The 25,884-nt window shown below is 37.9% G+C and overlaps 1 protein-coding gene across 1 annotated transcript in view; it reads right to left on the bottom strand.

Moving 5' to 3' along the window:
* Positions 1 to 6,101: 6,101 nt before the first annotated feature.
* The window catches only part of LOC136877348 (mitochondrial import receptor subunit TOM20 homolog), a 31,222-nt gene continuing 11,439 nt past the window's right edge, over positions 6,102 to 25,884 (bottom strand). Inside the window, exons 3-4 of the mRNA XM_067151311.2 lie at positions 19,751 to 19,924; positions 6,102 to 7,485 (exon numbers count right to left, since the gene is read on the bottom strand). Of these exons, the coding sequence (XP_067007412.2) occupies positions 7,432 to 7,485; positions 19,751 to 19,924 (228 nt within the window). The 3' untranslated portion in view covers positions 6,102 to 7,431. The remainder of the gene's footprint in view (positions 7,486 to 19,750; positions 19,925 to 25,884) is intronic.

Raw genomic sequence — 25,884 nt, 5'->3', positions numbered from 1 at the left:
GCGTGCAAAAGATCGTGAAGGTTGGGCTACAGAGAGGCCAAGGCACTACAAGGGCGGTAGCGCCGAGGAGTAAGTATGGACACGACCGATACAGAAATATCACTTTTTAAATTCTGAGCAATGTACAGACAAAACTCTTATTATATATATATATATATATATATATATATATATATAATGTATATAAGATATTGTTGTCACAGGTTGAAATTAATCACCACTCTAATTACGTCAAATCTAAGGTAGCAACGCTTATGAAAGCTTAAATTTTGCGAGTGAGGTTCCCGGTGGAATTGAGTGTGCTTTTGACAGGCAACATCCAGTGAGTGGTCAGTTGGAATAAGTAAATTATTCTCATCCTACTGCTAGGTGAAGTTCTGACAAGCTAGATTTATCTGAGTGTTTTTGTACTAGGGTTAACTTTCTACGTTTTTTATTACTGGTGGCAAGAAATTTATTAGTATGCGATCTACCTTAACAATGCCGCTGATATACGGTAACAGATCATTAGGAATATGTTTCAAGATTTTGAGAAACGTTTACCCTCCTTATGCATCTTTCGACATGAATTCTCTCACTTGCTGCTCTCTGAGTTTGTAACACTTCATCTTTTGTAAATCTCCCAGTGTGGACGACCAGGATTTCAATGAACTGTAAATGAAGTGTAGTTTCATTTCCATGTTTTTTTTTTTTTTTTTTTTTTTTTTAGTGTTGTGACAATTCGTTGCGCAACAGTTTATATTTGATTTAGACATAGTATCTATTGCTCTCTGACAGATACATCGCCCGGACGTCGGACTTTAAGACTAGGTCACCCGGAACCACCACCGTCTCGATCCTCTTATACTGCCTGCTCTATGCCACTAGTTTAACACAGGTAGGCGCGACTACCAATATTTCTCCAAGTCGCCGTAAGAGTGCAGCAGTGGACGCACAATCTTCGCTATAGGGCCCCATACACGCGCAGACTCCTGGAATACTTACCTGCACAGACTTGCCTCCGGGAGGTAAGTCGGAAGTATGCAGTTGCACACACACGCTCAGACTGGATGATTATTTACCGAGGAAGTTGAATACGACTTGCTCTTCTGTTTTCTATTTAAGATTTTGCGCTTCGAATGGTTGAAAAATATATACGGATTGAAATTAATTTGATAGTCGGTATATAAGAAGAGTTGTTATTTGGACATAATGTAGCGCTCTGCACGAAGAAGACGCGCTAAGAAAAGATTTCAGTTTTCATATTTGTAGGTTACCACGTTTACATTTATTGTCGCAACTCTGAGATAGCGCTTTCGTCGCAAAGTTTCTGGTTGAATTCAAGCAGCGCCAGAATGTCAGACTTGTCTGCAGACTCTTTGTCGGCAGATTTATCGGCCATACACACAGAGACATGTATGAAGAGACTGGTTTGCGCAGACTTACCTCCGACTAAGTCTGCGCGTGTATGGGGCCCTTATCCGTGTGGGTGTAGCACTGTGTTATTGGTGCATGAATGTGTGTGAAAACCTGAGTTATTTCGTATAATGAGTAAACGTGCCTGGTCACTTCCGTTCGTACAAGAGATATTTTCTATATAACTGTGAAATGAATTAATCATGTTATGGTTATAGACATTTCAAAAGTGATTTTAAGGTGTTGGTACTTGTTTCCTTCCGTTTGTGCAAGGTATATTTTTCGCAGAACTGAAACTTCAGTTTCTTTCTCCGGATACTCCGGTTTTTCCTGTCATATTTCATTTCAGGAACACTCTCGAATATCGTTTCATTTCATCTGTCATTCATTAATCATTGCCCCGGAGGAGTGCGACAGGATTCGGTAGCCGGCACAATTCCTACCCTCGCTGCTAGATGGGGGCTTCATTCATTCCATTCCTGACCCGGTCGAATGACTGGAAACAGGCTGCGAATTTTTTTCAGAAAGTGATTAAAGCCGTGGAGGATACTGGATTCCTTGTGATAAGAATTGTGACGGACAATCACAAAACAAACGTCTTCATGGGCAACCTCAGATATCCAAACGATAATATTCCAATCAAACAAGAAACAAGAAATCAAATCCTAATTTGCGGGTACTAGGTTCGTATTGTTGAAGAGAGGATGGAATGTGACATTTGTGTCAGCAACATCTCACTGCCTAGAGCTTCGACACCGCTGAATGGAACTGATTATGCATCAGGACAGAGGAGGAGTTCGATACCCGAAACCTTATTTTGTTGCTCTGGTGAAGCATCTGCAGAAGTTCATTTAAGCTGCTGTGCCCTATTGTCGAAGTCCTTCAAACGTACGAGCGTAATACGAGGACTTGCAACGTCTTCCATTTCAGAATACCGGGCGAGTTGGCCGTGCGGTTAGGAGCGCGCAGCTGTGGGCTTGCATCCGGGAGATAGTGCGTTCGAACCCCACTGTCAGCAGCCCTGAAGATGGTTTTCCGTGGTTTCCCATTTTCACACCAGGCAAATGCTGGGGCTGTACCTTAATTAAGGCCACGGCCGCTTCCTTCCAATTCCTAGGCCTTTTCTATCCCATCATCGCCATAAGATCTATCTGTGTCGGTGCGACGTAAAACAAATAGCAAAAAAACTTGCAGAATGTGTTTTGTTACAGTGTGAAGTCAAAGAACATCAGCAAACTGTTAGTGATATTATCCTAACCAAGTTCGTAAGACCTCTGTTATTTGATATTTGTTATTTGGCAAGAACACAAAAAGTACGGTACCACGACAAGCCTTCGTCCAGGCAAATCTTTAAATTGTGCATGAAGAGGCCAACTGCGATTTCATAAAGGTAATATTGCCGATATTTAATATTACTGATGTAATTTACGAGCTTCAGTGAACATATGACCATACTGCATAGTGTTTTGTACGTTGTCGTCATTAGAATAAGTTTAGAATTGAATACACCTTATGGCACAAATCATGTTACTTTTTGTTGTACTCATAAAATAAAGAGGTAATGTTATTTATGGCCCACCCTATACTAGTGATACACAGCAGAAATACTGTACAGTTCATTAATAACATGCTCAGCGAACCAGGCTCTCCTAAGTAGTCGTCATAATAAAAATGAACAATGAAAGAAAGTGAACGATGAGCTGTATTACTTCTTTTTGGTACCATATCCTCATTGGATGTCCACTGTCATCAGGATGTTTTTATTCTCAGCAATTCTGAAAAGATTCTTGTAGAATCCATAGCCAAGATATTCCCTTTCCTTCAATTTTACCTTTTAAGATAAGCCGAAGGAGTCTATATTTATAATTTTGAATGATATGGTCAAGTTTCTTCTTCTTTATGATGTGTACGACCTCTAGCTCTTTGTTCAGGAGTTGGGAGTACTTCAGTGTTACGTATTCTGTCAACTCATGATATTCTGAGCAGCGTTAGTGGCACCGTATCTCAAAAAATCGAAGTTTTTTGGTGGTGTTCTCTGTTAGGGTCCAGATCTCAGCACCATAAAGTAAGACAGAAAATACATAACACCAAAGTAAATAGAGATGGAGATTGATCTTAAAGTCCCTGTTCCAGAGAAGTTTGCTCCTTCTCTTGAATGCAGTCCATGCCTGTTCAATCTGGGACCTAATTTCAACAGCATTGTTCCAGCTGTGATCAAGTACACTGCCGAGATACTTAAAGCATTGGACTTACTCCAGTGATGTGCCAGCTATGTCTAGTTAACAGCTTGAATGACATGTTTGCTTATGACCACTATTTTGGTCTTTTTCATGTATAAACGCAGATCTGCTGCAGCACTGTGTTCGAATACACAATTTAGTAATGTCCGCAGATCTTCAGCACTTGTTGCAAGCAGAACAGTATCATCGGCATATGGCAGATTATTTATTTCTTATATTTGTACACATTTTTTCTTTTGCAAGTTGCTTTACGCTGCACCGACACAGATAGGTTTTATGGCGACGATGGGATAGGAAGGGGCTAGGAGTGTAAAGGAAGTGCCTGTGGCCTTAATTAAGGTGTGAAAATGGGAAACCACGGAAAACCATCTTCAGGGCTGCCGACAGTGGGATTCGAACCCACTATCTCCCGATTACTGGATACTGGCCGCACTTAAGCGACTGCAGCTATCGAGCTCGGTGTATACAGGGTGGTCCACTTACAACGTTTCACCGCAGATATATCTGGAACAGCAAGAGATATTGAAAAATGACTCTCACAGGCATAAAGGCAGGGAAGGGGCTAATTAAAGTAAATACTATGAGCCAGTCTAAAACGTAGGAAAATAGTACTTTCAACATCAACTTACGTTTTTTTAATGGAAACTCTGTATTATTTTGTAAGCAATCGTTTATATGAAAAATCACATAAGTAATGGCGTTTGTTTCATCACAATAGGTCAATTACATTCCGAGATATTGCAACGTGAAGTTGACGCTTGAGATAAACGAAACGCGTAGCAGTTGCTCATCCCGAGAGTCAAGCACGAATCTCACGGTCCTCTTACTCGCGATATGATTGCCGTACTACAATGCGACAGGCACTGTACTTAATGCTATTTGCACTGCTATCAAGAGGGATGAAAATAAGAGAATATCGTTACAGTAACTTTGCTGTACGAATTATGTACATTCTGAAGTAGTACAGTACAGAGTACTGCAATGTACTGCGTAGGTAAATAAAACACGCAAGAGAGAAACCGTTATTTACATATCCTTTTGCTGTGGCAGGAAACCCTTCTTTTATTTTAATCCCTCTTGATAACAGTGCAAATAGCATTAAGTATAGCGCCTGTCGCATCGTAGTTCAGCAATCATATCGTAAGAGGACCGTGAGCTTCGCGCTTGACTCTGGGGATGTGCAACTGCTGCGCGTTTCGTTTATCTCAAGCGTCAACTTCACGTTGCAATATCTCGGGATGTAATTGACCTATTGTGATGAAACAAACGCCATTACTTATGTGAATTTTCATTTTAACGATTGCGCACGAAATAATACAGGGTTTCCATTTAAAAAACGTAAGTTGATGTTGAAAATACTATTTTCCTACGTTTTAGACTGGCTCATGGTATTTACTTTAATTAGCCCCTTCCCTGCCTTCATACCTGTGAAAGTCATTTTTCAATATGTTTTGTTGTTCCAGATATATCTGTGGTGAAACGTTTAAGTGGGCCACCCTGTATATCTTATTTGCCTCCAACAAAGACTTCTGATATGCTGATGATAGAGACTGGATGTTCAGGCATTTAAAAAGGTTAGAAAAAGGCAGTTAAAATATGTAATAAGGCAATGTAAAAGTCATTTACATTTTTGAACAGCAACATCATTCGCAAAGAAAAATCACAAAAATGCGACATTTTAATACTGTTTATAATTTGTTGCAAACCGAGGTATAGTTTTCTTTATCTGCCTATGTAAACCCTCACAATTCACAGATCTGGTCTTCAGACAATCCCAATGTAATAAAAAAACATTACAAGCACAAAAAATCAGTGAGTGCAATATTCTTTGGCAGTTTAATCTGGATGTCTACTTTTCGAAGATAATTTATCCTTTTATTGTTCGACTGAATGAAAATGAGAGCGAGCACTGTTTTTTTCAGCAGGACAATGTTAAACCACATGTCACACCAATCACTTAAGACTTTTAAGTGGAATTTTTTGGGTAGAAAATGATTACTAAAGGATTCTGGCCACCATGATCCCTGCACTGGATTATTTATTTTCAGGTGTGGCAAAATCTGTGAAATACGAAAATAATCCAGAAACAATTGATAAACTTACACTGAGTATTTCTACTAATGTGCTGTCGATTGTGCAAGTTTTAATGGAAGTCTTTGACAATATGCCTAAACAGATTGAACTATGTCTGTAACAACGGGGACATTTCCAGTATAGGTTTATCATTGTGGCGAATTTGCAATCATCATTTCCTTTTGTTACAAGCGCTGAGTTCATGCTACCAACATAACAGCTCTTACTTGTACTCTCTCTGCACAGGCTGCTGTGGAGAAACTTCCCTGTCATACCGTACTTTTGTCTGGAATGTTTGTACAAAGCTATTTAACATTTCTTAGATCAAGCATTTAGAAGGACCTACTAGAGAGGATGCACTTCATATCATTAAAGAGAGGCATTACAACAAAATACTTGGAACACATCAAGTTCCCATAACAAAGGAACTGAGAACTTTTTTATTTTTTGTTCACATTCATTAATGGCAATACAACATTTATTCATACCAACTTTTTTCTTTTGTACTGAATGACCCCTACAGAACATCATGTATACCAACATGTTAAAATAATGGATATTCACAAAGATGGACTAGTTTGTAAGAAAAAGGGGTATCACTAGCACTGCAGTACAATGAGCAATGAAATACATGTTCTAATTTCGGAGAAACATGCAAGTTTTACAGGATGTTAATCTCAAAATTACATCTCCTTTAAAAAAATAGTGATGTGTAACACAGGGTCATTATCCAGCAGGGTCCAAGTGTTTAAAAGTATATCAATATTTCTCATCCAGCCCGAGAAGATTACAGCATTACTGAATAGGAATAGGAAAATTTTTCAGTAATATCTGGTCATGTAGTTCAGGTGGATTTACATTATTAAACAGAAAACGCACCCAGCACCAAGCGAGTTTCAGTTCATTGTATATGATAACAATAATTGCAACCAAATATTGACAGGTAAAATTTTTACCTCCCGTTCCCTCTAATAGACTAGTCCCCACAGCAGACATAAGACCACAGGACAATATTGGTATTCTTGGTTCAGATATAACTTTAATATAAAAACAAAAATGTAGGAAACAAAATGCTAATAAATAACAATACACAATGCTTATGAACGCTACTTCAGACAGTAAATAAAACATGAAAACTATATAAGAATAAATGTATGAACAAATGTTGTGTACACTTCTTTGTTCATACTGTAGATATTCAATCCCCTTCTCATTCATCTTAGTACAGCCAACTCAGTCCATCAAAGAATTTATTTTAATAAACTTAATGGAAATGAAGATTCTATATAATAATTACCAAATAAAGTAGGGGGAAATTCTGAGAACATCTGTAATGCTGATATACATGACCACAGGATATTTTCTTTAAGAGATGAACACGTGAACACAATTTACCATGCCCAGTAAATGATGTTCAGCGAAATCACTAACCTTTGGGATATTTCAAAACTATCATTGTGTTTCTCTTGGATCAAATAACTTTCGAGACACATCACTGCTTTCAATAACAACACAAAACATTCGATTTTCCAGTCAATTCACAATAAAATGGATCCTATGAAATGAATACTTTTATTGACACTGAGAATATTTCAAAATATAGTGTTATTTTTGTCTAACAATGATTGCACAGAAAAAGAATTTGTAGAACAAGTGGTGCCGTTCAGCAGAAAGTCCAATTCTCCAATATATGTCTACCTGACTCTACGACAAGAAGTTTCGTTCACTCTAACTCCTCCTCAACCATGGATGCTGCAGCAGTCTGGGCTACTAGGCGCTGAAAATAGGAATTAAAGAATTAGTCATTAAGGAAGTACACAAATGACAAGGTAATGGTTTTGCTAGGATGGCAAATGGATAAGAGAGTTTCACTTTCAAATCTTGTGAGGAAATATCTGCATGAAAATATAAATCCTCCATGAAAAGTACTAAGAGTATAAGTCAAAATTTACCCTTTTCTTGATTATGGTAGCTTTGAGTTAATCTTTTCGGCTTTTATAATCATAGGAGTACAAGTCAATGTTGTGTCATTACTGAACTATGTTATAGTGATATAACAATGTGAAGCAGCTTCTGGTGACAAAGGTTTCAAATGACTCTCCTGAAAAATCAACTTTTCTGATAAAAGTGTTATCATATCTATCTAGAAGAATGGTAGAGAGGATTCAGACTGAATTTTACGAGTAGGCCTATCCCATATTCACAACTCATGATGATTAAGACCAACAGAATAAACAGCGACTGGACTGTATGCTGGGCATCAACTATATTTGGGTGTAATAAGAAGGCACCTGAATAATAGGTTACTAAGAAAAAGGATGACTACATGGGGCTGAATAGAGGATGTTGAGATTAAAGCGAGCAGACTGGATAAAATAAGAAATGAAGTCAAATTCCCAATCTCTAGGTGATTATTTCAAATATTAAGAAAATTAACTGAGATGGTTTAGACATCATGAAAGAAGATAACAATAATGTTATTGTTTTTACATCCCTCTAATACTTGTGACAATTTTCAGAGATGCCAAGATGCTAGAAATTTTTCCTGCAAGAGTTCTTTTACATGCCAGTAATCTACTGACACGAGGCTGCCGTACTTGAGCATCTTCAAGTACCACCGGACCGAGCCTGGATGAAACCTCCAAACTGGAGTCAGAAGGCCAGCGCCTCAACAGTCTGAGCCACTCAGCCTGGCTTGAAAGAAGACCTGAGGGGATGCAGTATATAGAAAATGTACACAATTTGGAAGAGAAATTAAAAAAAAGAACCTAATTAGCAGCACCTTCAAATACTACCAGACTGAGCCAGGATCAAACCTGCCAAGTTGGGGTCAGAAGGCCAGGGCCTCAACCATCAATCTACTCAGCCCGGCTTGAAAGAAAACCTGAGGGGATGCAGTATACTGAAAATTTACACAATTTGGAAGAGAAATTAAAAAAAGAGCCTAATTAGCAGCACCTTCAAATACTACCAGACTGAGCCAGGATCAAATCTGCCAAGTTGGGGTCAGAAGGCCAACGCCTCAACCGTCGAGTCATTCAGCCCTGCTTGAAAGAAAACCTGAGGGTATGCAGTGTATAGAACATTTACAAAATTTGGAAGAGAAATTAAAAAATCCTAACCTAACTAGCAGATTATAAGGGTAGCAAGCAAGCAATGATAGAAAACAAGAGTTTTCTTTAATGTGGATTAGATTATATCCCCCCCCATGAAAGAATAGCCAAAATGTCAATACAGTATCTGCTAACGGCAAAGTGATCATCCAAATTACACTACAGCAACTGTCTACACACAAATATTGGCACTCTTTTGACAAAGAACATGCACCTTTATGTGATATATCTGTGGTACTAAGGCAGAACCCGATATGACAAAGATCTTGATTTTTCAGGAGGCGCTTACAGAAGTTGGCGAGCTCGCTGAAATTCATATTGTATTTCAATAACCACTAAACTGAAGTGGCATCCATTTATGAATTTAATTAAAAAAAGAACGAACAAGTTTTATTCTTATTTATTCAGCAAGCTCAGAGAACAAATTACTTAGCTGCCTCAATATCTATGTACTGAATATATCAGAATCTTTATCTTGGGCTGGGGGTACTTGAAGGTGTTCAAATGTCAGCCTTGTGTCGGTAGATTTACTGGCGCATAAAAGAACTCATGCGGGACACAATTCCAGCCCCTCTGCATCTCCGAAAACAGTCAGAAAGGTGTTAGTGGGACGTAAAAACAATAAAATTATTATATATTTATCTTGGGAACAGCATATTCTAAGGGGCATCAGAGTCATACCGGGCTTTGCCATCATACTCCTAGTTACAAAATCTACCATACTGGCATAAAAACAGAACATCTGATTGTTTTGATAAATCAGGTTCTGCCTTAGTATCACAGATATATACCTGAAGAGTTCTAAATTTATTAGGAAGCCAACAAACAACACAACACCAGAATAGAACATGCTTTAAAGTAGGCAGAAGTTAAACAATATACACATACAATATTATAAAATTAAAAGAAAGAACACTATACTGTCTCTAAAATGCCCAGAGATAAAGATCCTTCAATTAATGAGAAATTCAATTGTTTCATATAAGGAACGTGCAATATCATAGTCAACCCATTGTATTTATTGTATATCTGATATTTTATTGTATATCTTATAGCCTATATGATTATGGCTTCTGTGCAGGTATATGCATTGCATAACTGAGACTAAATGGGAAGCAAGCGCACACTTGGTCTATACGACAGGTATCATCCCAGCATTCTCCTGGATTAGAAGTGATGAAACCATAAAAATCTGTGTCACAATTACAGTACGAGGTAAGTGACGACACTCCGAAGATTTTCATATAAATGCAGGTTTTTATCAAAGTGTTATATTTAAGCAATACTTATAATCTTTGCATTCAGAAAGCAATACTTGGAGTGTTCAGAAATGATTGGCACTACAATTTTTTGTGTTTACAGGAACCATTTACTGAACAAATTATTACAGATTATATTACAGTTATTCCCGCTAATGTCTATGTACTTTTGCCATTATTCTAGCAGCTTCCATATCTGCGCAGCAAACTATTCTTTGGGAGTATCCCGGCGCCACTGGTGGACAACTGCATGAACTACAGTACTTCATTGGTGGTGAATAGTGCACAAATAGTCCCGGCCGTGTCTTCTTGGTACATGGGCTCCCACTATGCTTCCACTCCATACAGCCGAGGTTTCTTTTCCGGAGTCTCGCGGAAGAACCTAGACTCGTCGATGGTGAACAGACTCTCAAAGAACTCCACTGGATCTGCACCGTACTGTTGCACCAACTGGTGGCATATCTCCACATGCTTCTGTTTCTGTGCAATGGTAAGGGAATGGGGCATGGGGCACCCGTTGTGCACACACCATCTTCAAATCCTCATGGTGAGCATGATGGCATAAGTCGATCGTAAAACTTTTCACTCATTTCTCTTGAGGGTGGCGGCATATGATATCGCCGTTGAAGTTTACCGATTAATTGATATATTTTCCACAATATCACGCTGCGCATTGAATTGTACAGCTAATGCAGCCTCCTAAAATGAATCTGTTTTGGTGCCTTGCACGATGCTCCCGCACAACTGTTTATGTCGAGCAGCATGGCTTCCAAACGTAAAGTAAATCAGCTTGAGTGTACTGGTATTTTGACAGTTATAGAAGCAGAGGGTGAAGATGAGGTACTTTTTTTTTAGCAAGTGATGATGCGTGGATATATATATTGAAAAAGAGGACAGTGAAAGTGATCCTGAAAATAAAAGTATAGTGGTTCCAGTTGAACCAAATAACAAGGAAGATGTTCAAACTGCGACACCTGCCTCAGTTAATTGTGAATGGCGCCCCAAGACCAAGAATTGCTCTACAGGTGTAAATATGATAAATATAGTTTTTGTGATGTACATAGTGTCGAAGAATACTTCAGCGCGTTCGTAGATGACCTTGTTTCCGCCTATATTATACATATAGCAAAAAAACCTACAATCATCTGGATACATAACATAAATAATGTTAGTAACCCATTATTAAAGTATAATCATCACTATCATATTACATTAAACTAATTGTGTACATATTTTTGCAGGAGAGATTTAAATATCAAAGTGGGGAAAAATGTATCCAGGGCAGGTTACTCATGTGGAGAATTTAGCACTCAGTTAAGGGGTTAAGGTTGTTAATGCATAGTTGTATGTAAATTTCGCACATTTTCACTGTATACAAATCCTCAGTCTACCGATCACTTTTCAACGAATGCCTCATTTTATAAGCTATCCACATTATTCATAATAAATAGCTGACCTGTCTGGAATAAAAATAATTCTATAGTCAACAAGGAATCTAGGGCCTATAGAGCATAACTTCAACCGTCAAAACAGTCATGATGTATGGCAAAGGCATCACAACCACTGTATTCTCAATACTACTACACAATGTGAGCTATCCTCACTATACAACACCAGATTTGATTAGGTAACCAAACACAACATTGATCTTCTGATTAATTTCCCCCCCTCATTCTGCGCATTCTGGTTAAGAAACAAGAAACATCATACAAAGAGACCTATACTTCACATCAGGTCCCTATGTGGGACCAGAAAGAACAGTCTCACAGAAAAGCGCCCAGTTGTGTCGCATTAATTTAAGAGTTGTTCATGTGAAATCACCAAACACTTAATTTGTATGGCAGACTCGTGAAATTATAAGAATGTATGAAAGCAAGCACAATTTAAAAATTCACAGTATTTTCTCTCTTGGAGGAGGAAGGGGGTGAGCATGATTAGTGCTGTGGCATAGCTGTTGGCTTTCCCCCCCGGCTGGCCGAGGTTCAAATCCTGGTCGAACCTGGACAGACATTTTCACCTAAAATATTCACACATCAGAAAGGGATTCTTGTCTTAAGCCCCCAGCCATATCCAAAATAAGCCTAGGTGGCTCTAGTAACCCTCAAAATATCTGGTATAAGCCGAAAGAAGTTCTCCCTCCCCAAGCAATGTAAATATACACAGTTGGGTTCCAAGCGTGTACCAGTGATTACATATTGCTTTTACCTGTGGATTTCAAAATGTAAACACCATCAACATTAAACACATGTTTACATCAGTTTAAAAACAAGCAAAAGGAGAAAAACAGACCAAACATGCAAACAACAAGCGCATAGTTAGAATGTCACAAAATCTGCTAAATTTAACTTCACTGCAGAAACAAAATTTTCCATGCTTTTTAATCACAAGCATTTTGGAAAGATCATGGAACTTGCAAGTAGTTTCCAATTTAAATACAAATGATCACTGTTGATTTTAGGCGGACAAACTTTGAGGTCATCCGGCAGAGCCCAGTTAAGAGAAAAGGGAGCTGCAATTGTCAATTTAATTTTTAAGCCTGTAGTCTCCTGTATTATAACTAGACCTCACATTTTAGGCAAAAACCTATTTTGATCCTCAAAAAGTAACTTAAACTGAAGTTGTATTTAGAACTTTCATCTATTTATAAGGATAAAAACGGTAGTCCCATAATGCCCTAAGTCCCTAAATTAACTTTTGGACCTATATTTGCATGTATTCCTATTTTAAATCCCTAAATCGATCAAAAATGCATTTAATTTAGCCCGAGAAACTACAATATTGACAAAACATTTTCAGTATCTTGAACAAATACTTTTCAAGCCAAATCCCATACTTCCCAGAAATCCTTAAGAACCGTTCACAGTCAGGAACGAGTATCCATGGACCCGCTGAAAACAAAGTGTCAGCTTCCAAGTTGTCTTTAACTAAAAGGTTACAGGAGTTTCCCCACTTCACATTGGATGGTAAAATTATATCATGTAATGTTTGTAGCAAAGAGGTGAGTGAAACATGTTTTATATTCTCCCCTAAAGAGTTATTATCAAGTTAGCAAACTAAAGATGGCATTTTCATTGATAAATTCCAATCAAAATATGTAAAATTGGAAATGCCTTTTTTAGAATCTATCTTTTCATAATATATAAGTAATAATAATAATAACGTAAACGTTTCCACCTTTTCAATACTACAATATATTCACAAAATTACAAAATTATACGGTACTAGTTTCGACCCATCTAGGGGTCATCATCAACCGTATTGGAGCAAAGATCATTTGTGGCGAAATCCTAAGACAATGTTATTTTAAAGAATAACAAGTGAAATGAGATGTTATGGTAATAGTTAATAATACAAGGAATATACATACTAAGAGGTTTTTAACAAAGAATAAAGTATAAATGGGGTATTGTAAAAATTATAATCATGGAAATCAGTAAGTTCTTGTATTGAAATGAAATATGGCTTAGGAAGAGGGCTTAAGGTGGGGCTGAAGGGTGCGGGAGAAAGTGTAATTGTCTTGGAAAAGTACCTTTGATTAAATTTAAGATTGAGTTTAGGTTGGCTGCATTATTGTTTCTGAGGAAAGTGATAAATAGATCGAAGAGTATGTTGGGTTTCTCTGAGATTTCATTGAGATTGTGACTGGCATTAAAGTATTGGTCTAGGTGTATGTAGTAATTTTCCATTATGTTCAGTAAAGGGCCCTTGTTTGCTAATACGAGGATGTCCATGTCTTGTTCAATATTGGTGAAATTATGGTTATAATCTTGCATGTGTTGGCCGATGGCTGAAAACTTGTTGTATTTTATTGCGTTAGTGTGCTCGTGGTATCTGATAATGAAGTTTCTCCCGGTTTGCCCGATGTAGGTTTTTTTACAGGTGGTACATTTGATCCTATAAACTCCTGATTTTAAAAAACTGCTGGTCTTGTTGATGTGTGAAGTATTGTATAAAACATTCATGTTCTTATTGTTGGTTTTGAAGGCTATTTTAACGCCTTGTTTCTTAAAGATGTTGGTTAACTCGTAGATATCATTGTTGAACGTGAAGGTGGAAAATGTTAGAGGTTTGGTTATTTCTTTTTTGAGGGTAGTTTTTGGGCGATGTTTGTGTTTATTGATTATCCTTTCTATAAAATGATTGCTGAAGCCGTTGAATTTTGCGATTCCGCGGATTGTGTTGAGTTCGTTTTTTAGATCTTTATTGGACATAGGTATGCTGAAGGCTCGGTGAACTAGGCTGTTGTACGTGAGCCTTCAGCATACCTATGTCCAATAAAGATCTAAAAAACGAACTCAACACAATCCGCGGAATCGCAAAATTCAACGGCTTCAGCAATCATTTTATAGAAAGGATAATCAATAAACACAAACATCGCCCAAAAACTACCCTCAAAAAAGAAATAACCAAACCTCTAACATTTTCCACCTTCACGTTCAACAATGATATCTACAAGTTAACCAACATCTTTAAGAAACAAGGCGTTAAAATAGCCTTCAAAACCAACAATAAGAACATGAATGTTTTACACAATACTTCACACATCAACAAGACCAGCAGTTTTTTAAAATCAGGAGTTTATAGGATCAAATGTACCACCTGTAAAAAAACCTACATCGGGCAAACCGGGAGAAACTTCATTATCAGATACCACGAGCACACTAACGCAATAAAATACAACAAGTTTTCAGCCATCGGCCAACACATGCAAGATTATAACCATAATTTCACCAATATTGAACAAGACATGGACATCCTCGTATTAGCAAACAAGGGCCCTTTACTGAACATAATGGAAAATTACTACATACACCTAGACCAATACTTTAATGCCAGTCACAATCTCAATGAAATCTCAGAGAAACCCAACATACTCTTCGATCTATTTATCACTTTCCTCAGAAACAATAATGCAGCCAACCTAAACTCAATCTTAAATTTAATCAAAGGTACTTTTCCAAGACAATTACACTTTCTCCCGCACCCTTCAGCCCCACCTTAAGCCCTCTTCCTAAGCCATATTTCATTTCAATACAAGAACTTACTGATTTCCATGATTATAATTTTTACAATACCCCATTTATACTTTATTCTTTGTTAAAAACCTCTTAGTATGTATATTCCTTGTATTATTAACTATTACCATAACATCTCATTTCACTTGTTATTCTTTAAAATAACATTGTCTTAGGATTTCGCCACAAAGGATCTTTGCTCCAATACGGCTGATGATGACCCCTAGATGGGTCGAAACTAGTACCGTATAATTTTGTAATTTTGTGAATATATTGTAGTATTGAAAAGGTGGAAACGTTTACGTTATTATTATTATTACTTATATATTATTCTCAGTTCAATACGGACCAAAAACATGAAATTCATAACCATCAACTATCTTTTCATATTCGAGAGCCTATTATAGGAACCTGAAATAAACACCTAAAAACATGAGGTCTAATTATCACCTGGTTCATGAGTGGCTACAAAAAAGGAGACAGAAGATTTTGATTCTACAATAAGAGAAAAAATCAGCGAGAAGCAGCGAGGAGTGGGAAAGTTTTAGGAGCACAAATATTGATAGAGTATAATCTCGAATCTACTTTATCATTCGCAATTAATAGGCTTGAAGTTAAGGAACCTCACAAGGGATAACACAAAAAGTATATTTAAAAAGGAGAATACTCGAAACATTGCTATCTATATTGAAATGTTTTAACATAAAACAAAATCTCATTAGTATGTCGCAAACTTTGGTATAAATTCTATTTTAACAATTCTTACATTTTACTAAGATTTCTATGATTTAAATCAGAGATTTACATCGAAAGATATTACAATAATACATTGTTAAGATGCTTCTGCAGGGGACAACAAATAGAATGTGTTAAGCGAGGAAACGTACAACTGAATACACAAATAAAAACTATCCAACAAGGGTATGGAAACACTAAATAAAATTTTTTCCGACATGAGGGCATTTCATGTTGTGTATCCATGCGTACAGTGTAAACTAAATCTACCATTTCTAGAGATGAGAGGAAAGTATTAAAACGTGTGAAAAACATGAGAGAACGAATATGGAAACCTTTTCCACTGCGGTTTATAAAATAACGTGCACTGAAAGTTGTGAAAACAACAAATATGAAAACATGTGCATGGGAGCCAATAAAAATACTTAAGTATTATTGCAAATCACACTCTTTCTAAACAAATGTTAGTAGACACCTTTTATTTTGGAGCCGTGGGTTATTAAACATTATTTTCTGGTCACATTCTTTGACAATGAATTGGAGGTTACACTCGACCACGTGCGACAGGCAGAAATGACTCTGGCTGCCATTCTGAATAAACTTCGACCAACTCAGTGATTGAATTGAATCTCAAAGGTGCGAGTTCAACGTGCGGACGCCAGTCCACTTTCTGACAAAACTTTGACCAACTCGAATGGTTGAGTTGAAAGGTGCAAGTTCAACATTTGCAATCTATGTGTGCTTCAACTGCGGATGCCAGTCCACTTTCTGACAAATTTTGTCTTCTAAAAAAAGAATAAGGAATTTCACTGCTTTTCCCATATCCATAACTAGGCTATCACAAGGCAAATATACACCACACTAGTTAATTTCACATGATTAAGTTGCTAATCCAGATATAGGCTACCGTATCATGCAAAAAATATTTGCTAGATTTTATTGTACCGCTCAATGCAAAATAAATTTCTAACTTCTGAATGGAATTCACAATTAAGTATTTATTTATTTTCCACCTAGTCGATACGGACCATGAAACTGATTTTATGTAAATCTGAATGGAATGCGAAATACAAGCACAATAGGCTCACTGTGTTATTAAGCAATCTCACTGCTAACCAGCAAGTTTCATTTTTTGTTGGTTTTACCTTTTTGTGTTTTTATGTATGTACTGACCTAAGGGTCACATGCCCGCCTGTATATATACAGTATTTACTTGTGTATTAGACCCCACTTGGCTTTTTGAGATGAAGAAAATGAAAAATCTTGCATGCAAGACCACCCCAACATAATTAGTCAGACACGAACAATGATTCCGCTTCAAAGCGGGTATAAGCCTAATGCAGCTCTGATGATATCACAAATTTGTGAATAGTTCATCCGTACAACCCACGCAATGAAAACACGCATCAAAATCATGCGGTACATCTGTGTTTCGTAGTTAAGAAATGTCCGCCCCCGTTGCGTAGGCCTACTGCAGCTCTGATGAGGTCACACAAACATGTTAACAGTTTTGTGTCCGACCCGTGCATTGCAAGCATGCATCAGTCATGTATACTCTTATATGTCTGTGTTTTGTAGTTAAGAATGTCCACTAACCAGCGTAATGGTTAGCACAATTAGCTGCCATTCTTTGCAGCCTGCGTTCCTGAGTTTGATTCCCAGTATATTGCCAGAGATTTACGAATGGCAGGAAGGTTGATTTGCGCTAAAAATGGTAGGCTACATTCAACTCCATTCCACTGGGGGCCTGTCTAAAATAGAGCTGCACCACCTCGGGATGAGGAAACAAGTTTAGTTAAGAAATATTCACGGTTAACATAGGCAGGCGAGATCACTAACAATGTAATCGTTTAATATCTCATAACTCAGGCCAATATAAGGTTTTTTGGGGAAAGAAGTAGGTTAAAAACGTGATAAAAACAATCCAATCACAACTGTTTTACTTGCCAACGTACCTAACAAATAAGAATATTGATTTTTTTATGTCCCCACTTACTTTCAATGATTTTCGGAGATGCCAAACAAAACATACTAGGGTATGCATTAATAAGAAAAAGAGATAGCGAACGCACGAAATTAAACATTATGATAATAAAACGCATTACCACCACACCTGTAGATATCCATAAATGCAGCAAACTTTCTTGTTATTTATTTTTATTCTTTCCGTAGTGGAACCTTTTGCACTATCCAGGCACTTGATTGCACACCTAACATAAAAAATGCGGTCTCTCTTTTCTCATTTACAGCTGTTTAGGAAAATCCTGATGTGATAAATGTAGAGAACAAGCATGAAATATACTTAATAAAGGTCTGGCTTTCTACAGCTGCGGTTATCAAAATAATGCTTCCAGTCACTATGTATTACATTTGGAAATACAACTCGTAACATACGCTACTTATCAGCTGGTGATTTGGCACGCTTTCAACAACATGGCTTTATTCAGAAAGAGTGGCTTCTGCTACACATACACCAGCTGGGAATATCAGAGACCATCTCCAGAAACCATTTGGGAATAGCTTCAGACAGTTTGGACTCTATAGTTGGGATCGAAAATATTTTTAAAAATTAAAAAAGACGGGACCTTGAATGCTCTCGGTCTCGATTGCAGTGCATGGCTGACAAGATGGCAGTGAAGATGACGTCACTTGGAATGAAGACGCACCGGTAGGAGGAAAGTTAGCTGCGCAAGACAATTAAAATGAAAGCAGTGATCAGGTTTACTGTGCGATAGGCCCACTGCTCAACTGACAAGAGACAAATGACTGGCCATTGAGTTATTTTGTATCATAATATAATACGATACCCTTATCCCATTTCTCTATGGAGTCTAGTATGAGGCGAGACGAATTTTCGCAGCGAGTTTTTACAACTGTATGCCCTTCCTGACGTTGACCTCATCAGAGGAATTAATGAGATAAAATGAATGACGTGATATTATAAGTAACTAAAACGGATTACATTTACTTTATATGTAGGCCTAAAAGTAGTGTTCACCATGTATTGACTTTTTACATTTATAGATACTGCCTTCCAACGAAAATAGCCAGTATAACTCAAATACATTCATAAGTTTATTAAATAACTGTGTAGAATGTACAATTTATAGCTCTTTATAGCCTAGAAGTCATGTGTTCACTGAACAAAATTTGAGGTTATAGCATATTGGACCCCCCTTTAATTTTTTTTGGCTGCAAAAGTGGGAAAAAAGGGGTCTTATATGGGAGCAAATAGGTGTGTGTACATATATATATTATAAAATAAGCATTGGGAGAGATCTATCTTGGAGGTGACAAACTTGTCTGCTCCGCGGCTGATGTCTGTGCTTTCATTTTACATGCAGACTTCCCCTTGTTTATATAAGGAGGGTATTAGCAGAGCACAGGAACAGTCGTGGTTAGAGCTGGAAGCGTGCTTAAAAAATCAAACTTTGAATATGTTATTCTCAGAATGAGCCATGTTTTGTGGTTTTCATACCCTTTAATACAAAAATGTTATTTTATAGGTTCCAGTGGAAAAGGTTTCCATATTTGTTCACTTGTGCTTTACACACCTTTTAATACTCTCCTCTCATCTTCAGAAATGGTACTGTACATGCACAACATAAAATGCACACACGTTGAAAAACTGCACCAATTGTTTCCACATCTGTGTATCCAATAGAACATTTTCTCATTAAACACATTCTCTTTTCTTGACCTTTGTGGGAACATTTTAATGAGGTTTTATTGGGGTAAAGACTAGTCTTTCTGAGCAAGCACATACCATTTTAATAAAACCTTCATAATAAGAAAAGAACACTTAATTGGATTAGATTTATTTTTCTCCTTACCAACAAACTCCATCAATATCTGAGCTCCATAAAATGTGTTAGTATAGGAACCCAGGTTATACCACACCCAGCATGCACTTACTTTACCTGTCCTAGCGCCGGTAGGCGTTGTAACAGCAGATGGAACACTTGTGGAGGCAATGTCTGTTGCAAGACTTGCAACAGTTGGTTGGGCTGACCACACACAGCTACTGCATTGCCCAAATGTTCAACACCACCCTCAAGATCGCTCTGAGCTAGCAGTTCTTCTCCAAGTTGAACCTAAACATACAGCATGAACATTTAGCTTTGGTACATTGAATCTAAGAAGACAGTGAAGTACAACAGCATTTTATTCAAATTTGATACTTTGATAGGCAGTAAAAGAGTATCAGAGTATATTCCCTTCCACATATCCATATTAGACGTTGGCAGGATTCTAAGATATTCAACTTACTGATGATATATTCACTTAAATATTGCTTTAGGAAAATATTTACCACATAGTGTACATTCCTGTAAAAATATTTGTAACTTACATAATCAATTTTCCTGGACAAGATATAATTTCTTCACAAATAAGTTTCTACTAACTAGAGGATTATTTGACAATAGCTGAAGATTTCTATTGTAAGTATTTATTATTTGTTTTTTCCCCCATAGCACAACAGCCCTGAAGGGCCATGGCCTACCACGCAGCCGAAAGTCTGCAGATCATTAGGTGTTGTGATCTCGGCTTTCTAGACCGGGACCGCCATATCACCGTCAGATGGTTCCTCAATTGTAATCGTGTAGGCCAAGTTGACCTCGAACCAGCCCTCAGATCCAGATAATCCCAGACCTGGCCGGAAATTGAAGCCGGGGCCTCCAGGTAAGAAGCAGGCATGGTACCCCCACACCCCAGATCGGGCATTATTATTTGTGCCATTCACTCATTTATTTAAATTTCTTTCTGTCATAAGAAAAAGAACGCTTCTTACAATATAAAGGAAATTATAATGTAACTGACATAAGGAAAATGTTAAACTGTTCAATAAATTGAAGTTTTCTGTATCCATATCCAGTTATTCTTTATAAACATATAAATGCTTTCGCAGAAACTGTATGGAACTCATCAATCGAGAAGGGCTTAATTGCTTAGGGATTGAAACTGACTCACAAAAATTTTGGAATGTCTTTGGAAAGTTTCATGGCTGCCAATCATTAAGGTAAAGACAGAGACTTTCTTCAAAGTGTACCTCTTTCTGAAATATTCTGCTGCCGATTCATTCTACGGTCAACTTCTTGTGGTTGTTCAGGGTCTATTTCAAATCACATGGTTGGATTCATTACAAAACCCGACTTGTTCATTTTTTCGATTGCATGAAGTTTACTACTATACTTGTACTCCCCCTGTCAGCAATGTAGTGAGCTCCCACAAAAACTTCATAATTCTCATAAAGAGAAGTTGCTATCTTGCTCCTAATTCACTGGTAGCAAGTGTTTATGCAAGAGGTCATAAGCAGACAAAAGCTTGAACATCTGCTAATGCTTCTGTCTGAGGTTCTGACTTATGTTTTCATAGAATGAGATTCCAGACAACAAGAATCACCAAGATATTTACAAGTACTGAAGTAATTAGGTGTTTGTAATTCTTCTACAGCTGGGCTGAGTGGCTCAGACGGTTAAGGTGCTAGCCTTCTGACCCCAACTTGGCAGGTTCGATCCTGGCTCAGACTGGTGGTATTTGAAGGTGCTCAAATATGTCAGCCTTGTGTCGGTAGATTTACTAGCACGTAAAAGAACTCCTGCGGTACTAAATTCTGGCACCTCGACATCTCCGAAAACTATGAGTAGTTTGTGGGATGTAAAATAAAATAATTATTAATTTTTCTAGTTTGTTATTAATACTAATTATCAATTTCTCACTTGATAATACGTATTCTTGTACTGGCTCTGAGAGTATATTAATTTTCTTTCTTCGAACCATTGCATTTTGTTGTACGTGCACTGACAGAGATAGGTCTTATGATGACAAAGGGATAGGAAAGGGCTAATATTGGGAAGGAAGTGGCTGTGGCCTTAATTAAGGTAGAGCTGCAGCATTTGCCTGATGTGAAAATGGGAAAAAAATGACAAACCATCTTTGGGGCTGCCAACAGTGGGGTTTGAATCCACTATCTCCCGAATGCAAGCTCAAAGCGGCGTGGCCCTAACTGCATGGCCAACTCGTTTGGTCACTGCATTTTAGATCTCTACAGAAGTTAAATTTATTCTGACATAGTCATGACCACTAAATGGTTGAATGCAATAGCAATATTATAAAACAATATGTGGAAACATATATAGGCTAACGTTCTTTTTACTCTGATTCATTCTCAATAATTATTATTACATTTCATGTAATGCACGCATACATAAAAACAAAGAAAAGACATCTTGTACAGTCTATGAAGTCGCTTGGGGGGTGGAAGGTAAAGGCTTCCACTATCCATAACCTCAGCATTTGGTGGAATAGAGTGGGTAGCTCTACATCAGTCTGCCTTTGCCCCTAAGAATTACTGGGGTGCTTCGCATTTGTCAAAATGAAATTGTCATGTTTTTTTAAAACCAAATGACCGCAGGGACCAACATTATCCACAGAAACTGATAGGACGATGGCAGAAGCACTTGTCCCATCAACTTGAACAAATGAAGTGGAATTTAACACTAGAAAAATTAGTAATTTTGTAAGGGAAGTAAAATTTCAAAGCAACTGGCTGTCCCTCATGCCTTGACTTTATTATGGTGAAACAATGAATGCAGCAAAATGTACCGTTTGTGGCGACTTTCTGGAGTTGGGTGAAAATACTTCAAAAGTTGTTAAAAGGATTCTCTTGGCCATTTAAAGATGAGATGTAAAGTTAAACCCTGTTGCAATCTTGTTAGAATGATCTATTATCAAGGCAGATGAAACAATGATCAATCATCTGAAAACAGTTTTCAATTGTGCTTATTACATCGCAAAAATATAAGTAATTTTCAGATCTTGAATAACTAATTTTAACTAATGAGTGCGTTCATGTCCTACCAGCTACCAGAGTACAGAAATACAAAAGCAGGCAGGGATTTTTTTTTGGCTATTTGATTTACGTCGCATCGACAGAGATAGGTCTTATGGTGACGATGGGAGAAGAAACGCCTAGGAATGGGAAGGAAGCGGCCGAGGCCTTAATTAAGGTGCAGCCCCAGCATTTGCCTGGTATGAAAATGGGAAACCATGGAAAACCATTTTCAGGGCTGCCAACAGTGGGATTCAAACCCACTATCTCCCAGATGCGAGCTCACAGCTGCGCGTCCCTAACCGCACAGCCAACTCACCCGGTATGCAGGGATTTTGTGCACCATAATGCAAGTGTTGTTGAGAGAGCTCTTGTAATGAAGATTAAGATATTACCCTTTATGAGTATACTATTTGATGGAAGCACTGATATATCAGAAGGAGAATAAGAATAAGAAGAAGAAGATATTGTGTATGTGATTTATTTGAAAGTAAGTGAAGTACAGGAGTCATTTTTACCTTTGCTTTCATTGGAAAGTGCCTCATCACAGGGGTATCTAAGTGCTCTGAATCTGTATGAATTGTTGACAGAAGATAAAAACTGGTTGGTGTAGGAACCAACGGTGCAAGTTCCATAATTGGAGAACAAAATGGATTAGTGGAAAAATCGACACAGTTTAATAGAGTAGGCCACTTGATCGGTATCGTTATGTGCCAGCCCTGAGGTAAGCGCCTTTCGGCACTTCCTGGAAGTCCTCAATGGCAGATGCGGCGGAAAAAGATACTTTTGGAATAGCAAATCTGGCAGCCGAGGCAACCCTCTTCCCATGGGGTTTAGAGAAACACGGGGAACCACTGCCTTGTGGTGAAGAGGGATCTTCAAAGGCTAAGGGAGACAACCCTTACAGAAAACGGCAGGCTTGGAGGCTTAGATGGCAGTCCCACCACCAAGCTCGGGTTGCTGTGGGCTAATAACTCGCACAGCCTTAAATATAAAATATTAAAGAAACCGAAGTGAAACACAACCGGATGGATAATAAGTTGACGACTTTTGGCATGAAACGGAAAACGAGAATAGGTTTTTGGAATGTAAGAACCCTGAGAGAGCACAGTAAATTGAAGCAAGTGGCTAAAGCGATGGAGGAATACAGGCTGGATATCTTCAGATTAAGTGAAGTACGGTGGCCAGACTTTGGAGAAATACCGACTCTTAATAGGTGCACATTCCTGTATTCTGGGCAAATGGGGGAGGATGCAGAACATAGAGAAGGTGTAGGATTGCTATTGAATGAAACTGCAAAGAGGAGCCTCCTTGATTGGAAACCCATCTCAGAAAGAGTGATGACAGCTCGATTCAAGACCTGGGTTCGCAATGTGACTGTGATCCAGTGTTATGCTCCCACAGAAATGTCAGAGATTGAAAAAAAGGAAGAATTCTACTGCCAGCTAAATGAGACTATTAAGAAAGTTGGAAAGAGAGATATTATTATTGTGATGGGGGATTTAAATGCAAAGGTTGGTTCTAACAATGAGGCTCTGGAACAAATTACGGGAGTGCATGGAGTTGGTGACTGTAACGAAAATGGGAAGTTCATTGATTTCTGTGCTAGCCATGATTTGGTAGTGGGTGGCACTTTATTCCCTCTTAAATGATGCCATAAGATTACATGGGTGTCGCCAGATCAGGTTACAGAAAACCAGATAGGCCACATCTCCGTAAGAAGAAAGTTTAGAAGATCATTGACTGATGTTAGAAATAAAAGAGGGGCAGATATTGGAAGTGATCATCACCTGGTAGTTGCAGAGTTTAAAATGAAAATTGTGGCAAGTGGAAGGAAATTTGTAAAGCGAAACCAGAAATATGATTCAGGTAAATTGCAAGATGAAAGTAAAAGGAAAGAATTCCAGATAGAATTAAGAAACCGCTTTGAAGCTCTTGCTGTTGAACCAGAACTTATGACGGATGTTGAATTATCATGGAAGAAAGTCAAGGACACATATTTAGATGTTAGTGAGAAGGTGCTTGGATTTCACAATTATCTCAAGAAGGAATGGATGTCTGATGATACTTAGAAAAAAATAGAGGCTAGAAAGCTAGTTAAGGCAAAGATTAATATGTGTAAAACAAGACAACAGAAAGCCGCAGCACAAAAGGAATATGTGGAAGCTGATAAGAGTGTGAAGAAAAGTGTAAGAAAAGATCATATACAGCGGGTAGATGAACAAGCACGAATGGCAGAAGAGGCATCAGCAAGGGGAGATGCTAAGGAATTGTATAGTATCACAAAGAAGCTGTCAAGGAGAGGATTTATCAGGAATAAACCCATTAAAAACAAGAGAGGTGAACTACTGACCACCCGGGAAGAACACCTACTGAGATGGAAGGAACATTTCTCAGAGTTGCTCAAGAGATATACAGAACAGAATGATAACCAACAAATGGAACCAGTAGATAGTGACCCAAGAATAAATTTACATCCTCCAACCTGTTCAGAAATAGAGAAGGCCTTGAAACAGATAAGAACTGGAAAAGCACCCGGTATGGATAATATCGTGCTAGAAATACTTAAAGCAGATATTGAGACCTCGGCAAAATTATTGCACCCCCTGTTGGAAAGGATCTGGAATGAAGAAAAGCTACCAGCTGAATGGAAGAAAGGCCTGATTGTTAAGATACCAAAGAAAGGGGATATTACTGTGATAACTGGAGAGGAATTACATTGTTGTCGGAACCAAGTAAACTGCTTTCAAGGATCATTTTAGAGCGGGTGAAGGATGTTGTGGAATTGCGCCTTAGAAGGGAACAGGTTAGTTTTCGTAAACACTGTAGCTGTTTCGATCTCATAAACACTTTAAGAATCATCCTGGAACAAAGTACAGAATGGCAGAACACCCTTTACTTGACTTCCATTGATTTTGAGAAGGGCTTCGACTCTGTAAATAGAAGAGTTATGTGGCAAATACTTGAAGAATATGGTATACCACAAAAGATTCTGAATATTATAAAGGATATGTACGAGGGTTATAAATGTCAGGTTGTCCATATGGGAGATCTTACTGAACCAATAGATATGACCTCGGGAGTTCGACAGGGCTGTAATTCTTTCTCCGACGCTTTTCTTACTTGTGTTGGATAGTGTGCTCAGGAGAGTGTATCGAGGTCAGAAAAGGGGGATTCAGTGGGGCTTACAAGATAGGTTAGAAGACATTGTTTTTGCAGATG

This window comes from Anabrus simplex, chromosome 7 (assembly GCF_040414725.1).
Source record: "Anabrus simplex isolate iqAnaSimp1 chromosome 7, ASM4041472v1, whole genome shotgun sequence".
NCBI lineage: Eukaryota > Metazoa > Arthropoda > Insecta > Orthoptera > Tettigoniidae > Anabrus > Anabrus simplex.
This window is presented reverse-complemented; position numbering and strand designations above follow the sequence as displayed.